Consider the following 13,336-nt stretch of genomic DNA (forward strand, 5'->3'; position numbering starts at 1 on the left):
GAGCCGGGGACTCTCGCGTGGGCTGTTATCTGCCAAGCTTTCTCCGACGAGCAGCCTGTCGTGGGCGTCATGAACATCCCTGCGGCGTACATTGCGTCGGGCCAGCGTCATCTATTGACTCGCACAATGGCGCACGAGATGGCGCACGCGCTCGGCTTCAGCTATACCTTTTTTCGCGATTTTTACATCATGAAGTACGTACGCAACGTTCGCGGCAAGAACTTCGATGTTCCTGTGATCAACAGCAGCACGGTGGTGGCGAAGGCGCGCGAGCAGTACGGCTGCGACACCCTGGAGCACCTGGAGCTGGAGGACCAACGCGGCCCACTCTATGCTGAGTCGCACATTAAGATGCGCAACGCGCAGGACGAGCTCATGGCGTCCAACACCACTGCTGGCTACTACACCGCCCTGACGATGGCCATCTTCCAGGACCTCGGCTTCTACCGGCCGGACTTCAGCAAGGCGGAGGCGATGCCGTGGGCCGAGAAGGTCGGCTGCGACTTCCTCACGAAGAAGTGCATGGAGAAGAACGTCACGCGGTGGCCGGAGATGTTCTGCAACGAATCCGACAGCACGTTGCGGTGCCCCAGCAGCCGGCTCGGCCTCGGGGCATGCTCTCTTCGCAGCCGCTACGTTATGCCAACGTACTGGCAGTACTTCACCAACACGACCCTGGCCGGCCACTCCGCCTTCATGGACTACTGCCCCGTCGTGGTATCCGTGGCCGACGGCAGCTGCGGGCAGAACGCCTCTGCGGTGGTGGCGGGCCTGCGTGCCTTCAACGTCTTCTCTGACGCGGCACGCTGCATTGACGGCGCGATAAAGGTGAAGGAAAGCGAGGGGGCCGCGAATTTGTATGCCGCCATGTGCGCCAACGTGAAGTGCGACGCGGCCACGCGCACGTACAGCGTCCAGGTGCACGGCAGCAGCGACTACCTCAACTGCACGCCTGGCACACGCATTCAGCTGGCCCCCATCAGCGGCACCTTCGAGGACGGCAGCTACATCATGTGCCCGCCGTACGTGGAGGTGTGCCAGGGCAATGCGCAAGGCGTCATCGAGAACGGCAACGCCGCTGCTGGCCGTCGTGGCGCGCTCGCCGCTGCGACGGCGCTGTTGCTTGCAGTGCTGCTCGCCGTCGCGTGCGCGTGAGTGATCGGCGGCAGCGCTGACGGCGGTGGCCCCTCCTCCCCCCACCCCTCCTTTACTTTCTCTTCTCAGGCTCTCTTCCGCACTGCGCTATACACTCGCGGAGCCCTTCCCGCGCTGCTGGTAGGGTCGGAAAGTGCCTTATGTCTGTATTCCCGCTCTGGAGTGTGCGCCCTGCGCTGGGCTTCACCGACCGCGGCCTCCCCTCCCCCTCCTTTCTTTGCGCGTCCCCCTGAGCGGCGTCCTCTGTGGCGGGTGGCCGCGAGCACGGCGGTGGCCGGGTGTTGTGTCTGCCCCTCTGCATCACGCATGGCGCCTTGCGCGCCGGCACCCACGCCTGCACACACGCCCGCGCCCCTGCCCTCGCCCCACTCACGCCCCCCTCCCCGCGACCACACGCTGCGCCCTGCTGCGCGCGCAGCCTACGTGCGCCGCAAGAGCAACAGCAGCAGCAGCGCGGGAGACGGGAAGGTGAAGCCGTGCGGGGTGGACGTGCGCACTCCTCCCCCCTCCCCCTCCCCCACTCTCCCCCATTCATTCTGTTTTTGCCTTCTCTTTTTCTGCTTTTATACCACGGCTGCCCTCGCTGTGCCGCCCTCACACCCCATCTGTTTTGTGTGCTGTTCTCTTCTCATCTCTGTTTGTGCTTTCCTTACGTTGGGCGCTTATCCTCACTCGGAGGGGGGACGGGGTGGCATGCGTGGAAGGGCGGTGCCGGGGCTGTGTGTGCGTGTGTGTGCTGAGGAGGGAGGCGAGGAGGGCGGTGCTGTCCCTCCCCTCGCTCGGCCGCCCGTGCGCTCCCTCGCAGCCTCCGCTGCCTACGCCATCCGGCCCTCCCCTCCCCCTTCTGTGTCTCTCTTCTACGCAGTCGCCCTTCGTCTGTGTGTGTGTTGACGTCGAGCTCGCTGCCGTGCACTCCTCTGTGACCGACTTCGCTTAGCGCTTTGCCCATTTGTGTTCCCTTCGCCCTTTTCGTTTCCTCCCGTGCGAGCGACTGTCTGCCTGTGTGCGTGTGTGTCTCAGTGGGAGTGGATGGGTGGTCAGTGCGTGCCCCGACTCACGCACTCAGTCACACACACATGCACACAGACATATACATATATCAATTTACGAACAGCTTATATATGCATGTATGCTGAGACCTCTTCTTCACTATTCTGTGGGCTGCAGAGAATGTGCCACGCCGCTGCCGCCGTGGCCCCGGCGCCGGTGCGGAGGCGCTGTCGCGTGCGGTGCGGCCTGGAGAGCTGCGGCTGGCACGCGGTCGCTGCCCCTGACCGAGTGACAGCCGCCCCCCTCCCACCTCGCCTTGACTGTCCCTTCTACCTGGCACGGTGGCCGCGGCCCGTCTCCCCCGCGCGCTCGCATTGGAAGGGCCACTCCGCGTCGTGCGCGGCAGCGCCGTGGGGCGTGCTGCTGGCCTCGTGGCGGTGCTAGTGTAGGGGCGGCAGCCGTCCGCGGGTGCTTGACGCGCGCGCGCGTGGGTGCTGCTGTGCCATGCAACGCTGAGGACGGCGATGTGAGTACTCGCCGAGTAACAGGGAGGCGCCCGCCGAACAGCGAAAACGAGAAAGCGATTCGATACAGCGCACTTGCCGAGAGCTGCCCATCGCCCACTCGAGTGTGGCCGCGAGCCCCTCGTTGCCCTGCGCCTTGCGAGCTCCTCGGCGCGGCGCCTTTGCGGCTGCCTCGTGGCACGGCTCCCCATCCATCGGCACGTGCGGCACACCAGCAGCGCGTGTGCGTGCGCCCCCATCCCTCGGCATGGTGTGCCCCCCTGCCCGATGCTTCGCACGCCCGCCCCTGACCGACCCCCACATGCGTACACCGGCACCTCCCCCTCTCTCGCCCCTGCGCCCTCCCTCCCCCACTCGCACAGACACACACACAGGTATCGCACACGCACCAGCGCACACCACTGCCTCCCGCCCTCCCCCGCACCCCCGCAGCCTTCCACATGTCGGCCAGCATCGCCCACGCCGCCGCGCGCCTGGTGTGCCTCGCGGCAGCCGCCGTCGCCATCGCGGTGTCGGCGGCTGCCGTGTGCGCGCAGGCCGCTGGGCACCGCTGCATCCACGACGCTGTGCAGGACCTCGTGCTGAGGTCGGCGGCGCAGCAGGGCAGCGGCCCTGCCGCCTTGTCGGCGATGGGCCTGCCTCGCGTGTCCCTCGCCCCCAGCAACGACGCGGGCGCCGCCGGCCTCGCGGCGGCGAACAGCATGCCGACGAGCCCCCTGCGTGCCCGTGGCTGGGGGCCTGTACGCATCTTTGTCTCTACTTACGGCCTCACAGACCCCTTCTATTACTGCAGGGAGGTGGGGCAGGTCGTCACCAACCACAGTGGGGGCGTGGCCATCTGTAAGGAGGAGGACATCCTGACGGAGCAGAAGCGAAATGCCCTCAATGCTTACCTGGATGCGGCCGTGAAGATGCACAGTGACAGGCTGCACGTGGATCAGCTGGTACGGGAGATACTGCGGGTAGGTGTAATGGTGGGGCCTGTGTGCAGCACCTTCAAGGTGCCACCGGAGCACCAGGCGGAGGGCATACCGGGCTACGACTTCGTGCTGTACGTCGGCGCTACCCCAGCGGCAGGCGACATCGAGGCGTTTGCCGCAGTGTGCCAGACCTTACCGGATGGCCGCCCTGCCGTCGGTGTCATGAACGTCGCCCCTGCCCGCATCACGACACCCGGCAGCCGGCACATGAAACGTGTCGTGACACACGAGCTGACACACGCGCTCGGCTTCGGTAAGTTGTTTTTCCAGGAAAAACATCTCATTGTGATGGTTCCAGGAGGCCGTGGCAGAGGCTCCCCAGTGCCGGTGCTGAAAGGCCCCACGGTGGTGCAGAGGGCGCAGGAGCATTACGGCTGCAGGGATCTGCAGCATGTGGAGCTGGAGAACTTGGGGCCGTCGAACACGGTGGGCTCACACTGGAAGATGCGGAGCATGAAGGACGAGCTCATGGGGCCCATCACTATTGCCGGGTACTACACGAACCTGACCCTGGGTGCTCTCAACGACCTCGGCTACTACAGGGCGAACTTCGGCCTCGGGGAGGAGATGAAGTGGGGCAGGGGGGCCGGCTGCGACTTGTTCACCGAGAAGTGCATGGAGAGGAACATCACCAAGTGGCCGGAGATGTTCTGCAACGACAGTGCGCCGGAGCTGCGGTGCCCCACCGACCGTCTCGCTCTCGGCCAGTGCCAGATCATCACCTACACGGGCGCGTTACCGCTGCAGTATCAGTACTTCGATCGGCCAAACCTCGGCGGCCGCCTGAACTTCATGGACTTCTGCCCATTTGTGAACGGTCTTGGCAATGCCCTTTGCACGCAGGACCCAGCAAAGGCGCCCGGTCCTTTGAAGCTGTTCAACGTCTTCTCGGAGCTCTCACGCTGCATCGATGGCGCGTTCAAACCGAAGAACGTCCGAATCCCCGTGAATAAATTCAGCGGCCTCTGTGCCAGCGTGCTGTGCGACCCACCGACCAAGACGTACAAAATACGGGTGGCCGGCAGCGACCGGAACGTCCCCTGCCGGGACGGCCGCCGAGTCCCTCTGAGTCCGTTGACCGATCGATTTGAGGCGGGAGGCTACTTGGACTGCCCGCCTTTCGTGGAGGTGTGCCAGGGGAACAACCTCGCCGCCGTCGCCTCCGACGCTGGAGAGGGGACGGGCAGCGGCGCTGGGGACACTGCGGCGCTTCAGCTGTAGCCGCGACGGATGGCTGCACCGCCCCCGACACGGCTGACGCTGTTGTGGTGGCTGCTTGCCGCACTCCTGTCGCGAGTGGAGACCACCCGCTGGCTCGAGGCGGTAGCGCCTAGAGGCGCGTCCGTGGATGCACCGATGCTCCCCTTACTCTGCGGCTACCGATACCGACGTGCAGCACGCGTTCAGGCACGGCCACTGTGCTGCGGGCTGTGGCAGGAGACGCCCGCCTCGTCCTCCTCTCTTTAGCGCCCCCTGCCGGCTATGTGGGGCGTTACGCGGGTGAGCAGGATGCCCCTCTGCTGATGACGGTCGCCACGACACGCGTGATCAGCAGGGTGTCCGGCGCTGCCCTCAACGCACCTCCCCCTCTGCCCGCACAGGCCCGATTGCTGTCGCTGTCGCCCCCGCCTCGCCCCTGTGCTCGCGGCCTCTGCGGACGGCGTGCAGCAAACGTGCGCGGCCCTATGCGGCCGTCTCCCTCCCTCTCTCCGCTTCCCTCTGCACACACGTTCGCCTGCGCGTGGGCGGCACGGCAGTCAGGCCGGCGCGCTTCCAAAACTGCTCTCACCATCTTCTCTGTATGTGTGTGCGTGTTTCTTCTCTCCTCTTCACTTCTGTCCCCCTCCCCATGCCGTGCGTGTGCGTGTGCGTGGGGAGCCCCTCTCATCGGCATGCTGTGGCAGCGCCTCTGTGGTCCCCCCCGCGTGTGTGTGTGTGTGTGCGGGAGGGGGGCCCTCGACGGCGGCTGCACGGCTGTCGGGAGGGGCGTGTGATCGGCTCTTTTGTCTTTTGTGTGTGTGTGCGCTCTCCTCTCCTCTTCGCTTTGCCCATTTGTGTTCCCTTCGCCCTTTTCGTTTCCTTTCGTGCGAGCGACTCTGTCTGCCTGTGTGCGTGTCTGTGTGTGTCTCAGTGGGAGTGGACGGGTGGTCAGTGCGCGCATCCACACACGCATGCACACGCACGCACAGGCAGACATACACACATATATACACTCATATATAAATATATATACGAATACACATATTTGCTGCATTGCCTCTCCCCTTTTCTGCCTCTCTTTTGGGTGTGTGTGTGCGCTGTCGCCCTCACCCGTTGTGTGTGCTGTTCTCTTCTCATCTCTGTTTGTGCTTTCCTTACGTTGGGCGCTTATCCTCACTCGGAGGGGGGACGGGGTGGCATGCGTGGAAGGGCGGTGCCGGGGCTGTGTGTGCGTGTGTGTGCTGAGGAGGGAGGCGAGGAGGGCGGTGCTGTCCCTCCCCTCGCTCGGCCGCCCGTGCGCTCCCTCGCAGCCTCCGCTGCCTACGCCATCCGGCCCTCCCCTCCCCCTTCTGTGTCTCTCTTCTACGCAGTCGCCCTTCGTCTGTGTGTGTGTTGGCGTCGAGCTCGCTGCCGTGCACTCCTCTGTGACCGACTTCGCTTAGCGCTTTGCCCATTTGTGTTCCCTTCGCCCTTTTCGTTTCCTCCCGTGCGAGCGACTGTCTGCCTGTGTGCGTGTGTGTCTCAGTGGGAGTGGATGGGTGGTCATTGCGTGCCCCCACTCACGCACTGAGTCACACACACACGCACACAGACATATACATATATCAATTTACGAACAGCTTATATATGCATGTATGCTGAGACCTCTTCTTCACTATTCTGTGGGCTGCAGAGAATGTGCCACGCCGCTGCCGCCGTGGCCCCGGCGCCGGTGCGGAGGCGCTGTCGCGTGCGGTGCGGCCTGGAGAGCTGCGGCTGGCACGCGGTCGCTGCCCCTGACCGAGTGACAGCCGCCCCCCTCCCACCTCGCCTTGACTGTCCCTTCTACCTGGCACGGTGGCCGCGGCCCGTCTCCCCCGCGCGCTCGCATTGGAAGGGCCACTCCGCGTCGTGCGCGGCAGCGCCGTGGGGCGTGCTGCTGGCCTCGTGGCGGTGCTAGTGTAGGGGCGGCAGCCGTCCGCGGGTGCTTGACGCGCGCGCGCGTGGGTGCTGCTGTGCCACGCCAGGCTGAGGGCGGCGGTGTGTGTGCTCGCCCAGTGACGGGGAGGCGCCTGCCGGACGGAGCACTGCCGCGGACAGCAGAACTGCGAGAACAAATCGAGACAGCGCACTTGCCGAGGGCGGCCCCTGTCCCCCTCTCCTCTCCTCTTCTTCTCATGCTCCTCCCCTATGCCGTGCGCGTGCATCCTCCCGGTGTCTCTGTGGTTCCAGCCGTGCGCCTCTGCCACCCTGCGCATCGCGGAGTCAGCGGTATCCTCCGGGCTGGCCCCGCGAGAGGCGTACAGCGAAGGCGTGAGGTGGCGCGACCTCACTCGGCTGGCGCGGCCGCCTCCTCAGTGGCGCCAAGGCACAGGGAAGGACGCCGCTTTCCTCCCCCCTCCCCCTGTTGCCATGTCACGATCGCACCGCTGCATCCCTCCCCTTCCCCCCTCCCCCCTCACCTTCCCCCTTTCACTTGTGGCCCACGCGCACTTACTGTCCTCGAGCGCGCAAATACCGATGTCTGCTTTGTGCGCCCATCCTTCACTTCCTCCTGCTTGAGGGAGTGTGCTGCATGGGAAGGGTGGCGCACACCTGCGGGCTCGTTCTGGTGCGCAGGAGAGCGAAGTCTTTGAAGGCAAGAGAGGGAAAGCGGCAGGCTGAGGGCGCTTACTGGCGGCGCTGTCATTGGGGCTTCCGCTTTGCGTGCACGGGGTGGGAGACAAGAGGCGCTGCACCCTCAGTTTTGCTTGTGCACTTACTTTAGGCGCTCTGGTTGGAAGAGGGAGTGGCGCAGTGAGCGTGGAAGGCGGGGGCGCGCGTGTGCATCGTCGCAGAGGGGCTCTTAGCCGTGCTTCCTGGGCGTGCGCCGATCATTGTCACGCTACCTTTTTTTTCGTTCTGCTTACAGTGCTCAGGTCACCACACCAACGGCAGGTCAGAGGAGCCCCGCACGCTCTTACATTGCTTACGGCGCCGTTCCTCTGCGCGCGTACACCTTCTCTTCGCACTTTTTTTTCTTGTTTCTCGGCTCACCGAAGTGAAAACCTTGTCGCGCCGGGAGTTGACAGCAGCATTGGCGTCAGGCGTGCACTGGGCGGACGCGAGACGACGCATCAATGGAGATATGAGGAGTAAGGAATGGAGGGCCCCTCTCTTTCTCTCTGCCGTGCGGTCTCGTGTGTTGTGTTGTGCAGCGTGACTCCCTCTCAATGGGCCTCTCGTGGGTGCACGGCGTCCTTTCGTGGAAGGATCGCTCCGCACAAAGGCTCCTGTATAGCGCCCTCGGCCCCGCGCCTGCATGGTGCATCGTGTTCTCGGCCTCTCCCCCAGCTCGCTCGGCGATGGCAGCGCTTCACGGCGAGGGTGCTTCGAAGGGTACCCCCAACCGGAGGTGCGAAGGATAAAAAGCGCGCATGGGTCCCGACCGCATACAACGTCGTTGCAGAGCCCAGTCTGGTTCGGAGGCGCCGCATCAGCTGCGGTTTCGGCAATGGCGACCTCCCCCCGCTATCCTCTCCGTATGGTGTACAGCGCGCCTCCCTCTCCCTCCGCAGCGAGAGGCGCGTCTCGAAGAAGGTACCGGGGCAGCGGCAGTGGAAGAAACCCCTGAGAAGCCTCCGCGGAGACACCAGGCGCGCCACTGATGGCATTCAGATCATTCGAGGAGCGCCCCACGCCGCAGCGCACGCGCAAGGTACCGGCTCTGCGCAGGGAGCCTACTTCACGGCACGTGGTGCAGCGGTGCATCAAGAGACAGAGCTGTGCGCTGGAGCCGACAATACGGAAGGCGAAGAGGGGGCTCTCTGTCGTTTGCTCGACTCCGCTTCAGAGCACGACAAACTTCCGTCTGCGCAAGCAGCGGAGGAATCGGCGGTCGGTCGGACCGCATCTCGGGCCGTGCGAAGGCGCATCACGCCCAGGTGCACCACATCGAATGTCCTCGCCGCAGAGCGTCCCTCGGCGTCGCTTGAGACGGCCTCCAGCGGGGCTAGCGGAAGCGGTTTCGATCCGCGCGTGGATAGTGGGAAGGGGCCGCACGACCAGCCAAATCAGTCATCGTCTGTGATGTTGGATCCCAAGCAAGCGAAAGCGCTCGACTTGGCCCTGCGTGGTTGCAACATCTTCGTGACTGGTGGCGCTGGAACGGGCAAATCGCAGACGGTGCGTGCGATCATTGCAGCGTTGCGGCATTGCGAGGCTCACGATTGGGAAGAAACCCTGCGCGCGGTCGCGTATGGGGAAAGCTCAACAGAGCGGGCGATGGCGGGAGAGAAGACGCAGTGGAAGCAACGTGACCCAGCGCCGTCCCCTTCACCATCGCAGTGCAGAAGCTCGCACCTTCGCACGTCAGAACCTGCGTGCGCCATCAAATCTGCTTCGAAGTCAAAGCCGTACCCCTCTTCGGCTGTCGGTGCCGCGCCCCCGTTTAGCAACGTCTTTGTCACTGCCACAACGGGCCTGGCAGCGGTACAGATTCACGGCATGACGATCAACACGTTTGCCGGCATTGGACTTGGCCGTGGAACCCCGGAGCAGCTGTTTCGCAAGGTGCAGAAGAACTCAAAGGCAGCGCAGCGCTGGCGTCGATGCCGCGTCCTCCTCATTGATGAGGTCAGCATGTTGGAAGCCTCTCTCTTCGAGACGCTCGACTACATCGCCCGTCGAGTGCGTCGGTGCGCGAGCCTCCCCTTTGGTGGCATTCAGGTGATCTTGTGCGGCGACTTCTTTCAATTACCACCGATCGCCAGCCGCGCGGGGCCTCCAGTCGTCCTCCGCAGTCGCGGTAGTAGCGGCCGCGGTGCTACCGAACCGTCTCACCCCACCGGTTATGTAGACGGCCCTTTAGGGGCCTTGGCACCGGTTGCGTCTCTCTTCGCCTCGCCCTCCTCTTCTCTGCCCATGGCGCGGGAAGGCAGAGGGGCCGCCGCGCCAACCGCCGCTGCTGCGGCGCGCGTGTCGAAGCTTTTTGAGGTCGACGACCTCGATGCGTATCTCTCTTCTCTTCCTGCGTCTCCCGGAGATGCGGCATCCGGGTCTCCGGCAGGGGTGCGAAGCGTGAAGAGCGGATCAGTTTCCACGACAGCTGAGGCGAGAAGGTGCACGGCGCCAGCGTCGCGCCCCTCGCAGGTGTTCTATCCGGAAGAGAGCCTCGACCATGCCGCGGCCTGCGCTTTCTGCTTCCAGACAGTAGCGTGGAGGAAACTCGGTCTACGCGTTGTCGTGCTGGAGCGTTCCCACCGGCAGGCCTCTGACGCTTTGTTTCGCCAGGTTCTCGACGAGGTGCGTTGGGGTGCTCTGTCGATGAGTGGATATCGCGCCTTGGCATCCCGCTGCGTGCATAGCTCGAACGAAACCTGCGGGCAAGCCGGCGCATCTGCAAGCAGTTTGGCGGTGGAGTCGACAGCAGCCACAGCAGCAGGCGTCCCCGCACCGACAAGCATACGCCTCTGTGCCACAAATAGCGAGGTAGACGCGCGCAACGCCCACTTCTATGCTCGGTTGCCGCCCGAGCATCCTCTGATGCACGTCAGCACTGCGAAAGGGCCGTGTGCGCCGGCTGCGTGTAGCACCGAGTGGCCACGGTGCTACACGTACCGCGCTTACGACACGCAAACAGCAGAGGCCACGTTCGGCACTCATCGGTTACCCTCCACCGTCGATGTCGCGTCCTCTTACGTTTCGGACGCGCTGAACGACACACAGCTCGTGCGGATACTGCCGTTAAAGGTTGGCACCCGCGTGTTGCTGCAGAGCAACGTGGCGTCGCGCTACCGTCTCGTGAACGGCTCCGTTGGAATCGTGACAGGCTTCCTGCACCCGCTCGAGCTGCTTGCCGTAACGGACTACTTTGCTGGATGTAAGTCCCGGCGCAACAGTGCTGCGGCACACACGACAGCAGAGCTCGCGCTCCCTGCCGCGTCTACGCCACCCGTCACCGCTGGCCCGGTCGGCCCGCCACCACCGCCCTCGTGGGTACAGCAGCTGCTTCGCCGCGGCGGGTTCGGCAGCGGCTCTGATGTGCTGACCTGCGTAGAGACCTCTCAGGCGGCCGACGTTGAATCTCTGTGGTGGCGTATGCGCAGGCAACTTCGATGGCGGAACGGCAGTCGCAAAGCTCCGCCACCGCCGAGCCATCGCGACAGCCGCGCGGTCGCAACCAGCTGCCGTGCGGATGTGGGGGTCGGCAAGGTCTCGCACCCTTATCTGAGTGCGTTTTGCGGCTCCGCAGAAGACCAGGCACAGCAGCAGCCGCGGCGCATTCCGTACAGCGCATTCTTTCCTTCCTATCACTACGCGTATTGGCGCCGCGTCGTGTACCGCGAAACGCCGCCAGGGTCGTCGCCGTCCTCAGAAGCTGCAGATCTCTCGCAGTCGTCAAGTTGGCCTTCAAGCAAGGCCTGGCAGCCGAGGCTATCGCAACGCTGTCTGCACGACCTTACCGAGGCGGAGCTCGCACTAGAGCGATTGCCTGTTGTGCGGTTTGAGCTGCCTGCCGGTTTACCTGCAGTCGGCACTTCCGCCTCGCAGCAGCAGCAGCAGCAGCGCCCAGCCGTTGTCTACGCGCTTGTGTCTCCCATTACGCAAGATCTGAGCGGGGCATCGGCGTGCGCTGTGGACGGAGGTCGTGACGATGTTTCGGGTAGTGGTGAGAGAGCAGGATGGGGTGCACATGACAATGCTCCCGTCTCTGCCATGAGCACCTCGTGCCGCACACAGATACCCCTTCGACACGCGTGGGCACTCACAGTTCACAAGTCACAGGGCCTCACGCTGCACTCAGTGCAGGTCGACATGGCCAACATGCGCACACCTGGGCAGGCCTACGTTGCGCTGAGTCGAGCCCCGTCGCTGGACCAACTCACCATCCTTCATTTCGATTCGATAGCGGTGACCGCCTCACCGGAGGTGAAGCGTTTCTACGAAGCACTGGAACGGGACGCGTGCGAGAGCAGGTGAAAGTCACAGAGGCGACCTCGCGTAGAGACGTCCGTAGCGGGGGGGGTCTGCAGTCTAGGGCGACGCGGCCCCAGACACGGGCGCGCGCGCGCTCACCCTCCGAAGTACCGCATGCGTTTTTGTTGCTGTGGCTGCTCTTGTCACTTCGTAGCGTCGTGGAAGGGAGACTGCGGTCTCTGCCCTCTCCTACAAGGCACGTCTTCCCCTGCTATGGCGTTCTTCCGTCGTGCGGTTTCTTCTGTCGCCTCGTGACGTCAGCCTCAGCAGTGGATTTCACCTTTTGTGTGTGTGTGTGTGTGCCCGGCGGGAGGAGTCAGTGCCCGCCTCGCTTTGCGGTTGTTCGGCCATCGCCACCGCCCATCTACGCGCCGTGCCTCCCCTCATGTGCCCTTCCTTTCGCTTCTGCTGCATTTTTGTTTCTTTCTGCTGTAACCTCCACTCACTGCTACCCAACCACCCTGCTGACCCTGCCCATCCCACGCTGGTCAGGACCACGTCGATCTCGGTGCACTCCCCCTTGTGCGTGTGTGTGTGTGGCCGCCAACGCCCGCACACGACGGCATCGTGCCGTTTCTTCACTCCCTCCGTCGTCATGAGCGTGCCGACGTGCATGCACGAAGCCGATCTGAAACCACACAGAAGCACTCGCCTTACGCCTCTTCGCCCTCCTCCATGATAGCCACAGGCGTCGCGCGGGAAGGGGGACAGCGGCAACGTCGCGTTCTCTTACGCATTGCACCACACCTCAGCCGCATGTTCGATAAGCTCAACTCGGGTGGGTAGTTGTGTGAGCGGCATGCTGACACCAGTCCGATGGAGTCGCCGCCTCTCTCTCTATCCGCTCTTCACCCTTCGCCTACCCACCGACCTCCCTCTCACCTCTCCTCTTCAGCATCGGGTAACAATCACCCACACGCACAAGTACACACACATACACACACACATATATATATATGTGTGTGTATGTTCTCTGGTAAAGGTGTGTGCAGTGTACGACATCTTGACAGCAGGCACCGGCACTCATGCTCTCCTCGCCCCCCCTCCTCCTCTCGCTACGTCCGTGCGCCAGTCACCGCGGTAAAACCTTTGGGATGTGCTCAAATGCGCCATGCCACATTGCACAGATCCCACGTCCGGCCTATCCATCGCTCGCGGTGTAGGGTCCATGCCAGACGGGGGATACGCCGCATGCAGCTATGCTCCTCATAACTCCGAAGCGATCCCCCCTTCCGCTGCGTAACGATGGGGTCGTCTCCAAAAAAAAAAATAGAGGCTCTGTGTGGGCTTCTCGTGTGTGTTTCCCGAGCCTCCTGCAGCCCCGCGTTGGCGACACTGGACGAGGATAGCACCGGTAGTCAGTCGCGCCCCATAGGCTTTTGGGACGGGAGGAGAGGAGGGCGTCCTACGGGCGTGCGGATTCTGATCGCGGATGGGGAAGCCACCAGGCTGCTGATGGGGAGTGGGCGCGGGTGTTCGAGGAGTACGCCCATCATCTCGAGGGCCCCGTCCCGCAGCCACCTCCCCCTCCCCTTCTTTCCTAATAAGGGA

General features: G+C 63.9%; 1 protein-coding gene across 1 annotated transcript; it reads left to right on the forward strand.

Annotated features, from left to right (window-relative positions):
- Window positions 1-7,969: 7,969 nt before the first annotated feature.
- On the forward strand, window positions 7,970-11,788 carry LSCM1_07045 (uncharacterized protein; the record flags this gene model as incomplete). Its single annotated transcript, XM_067324435.1, has 1 exon — window positions 7,970-11,788. The coding sequence occupies one exon, from the start codon at window positions 7,970-7,972 to the stop codon at window positions 11,786-11,788; it is 3,819 nt and encodes a 1,272-aa protein (XP_067180639.1).
- Window positions 11,789-13,336: the final 1,548 nt, after the last annotated feature.

Source organism: Leishmania martiniquensis, chromosome 10, assembly GCF_017916325.1.
Source record: "Leishmania martiniquensis isolate LSCM1 chromosome 10, whole genome shotgun sequence".
Classification (NCBI taxonomy): Eukaryota; Euglenozoa; class Kinetoplastea; order Trypanosomatida; family Trypanosomatidae; genus Leishmania; species Leishmania martiniquensis.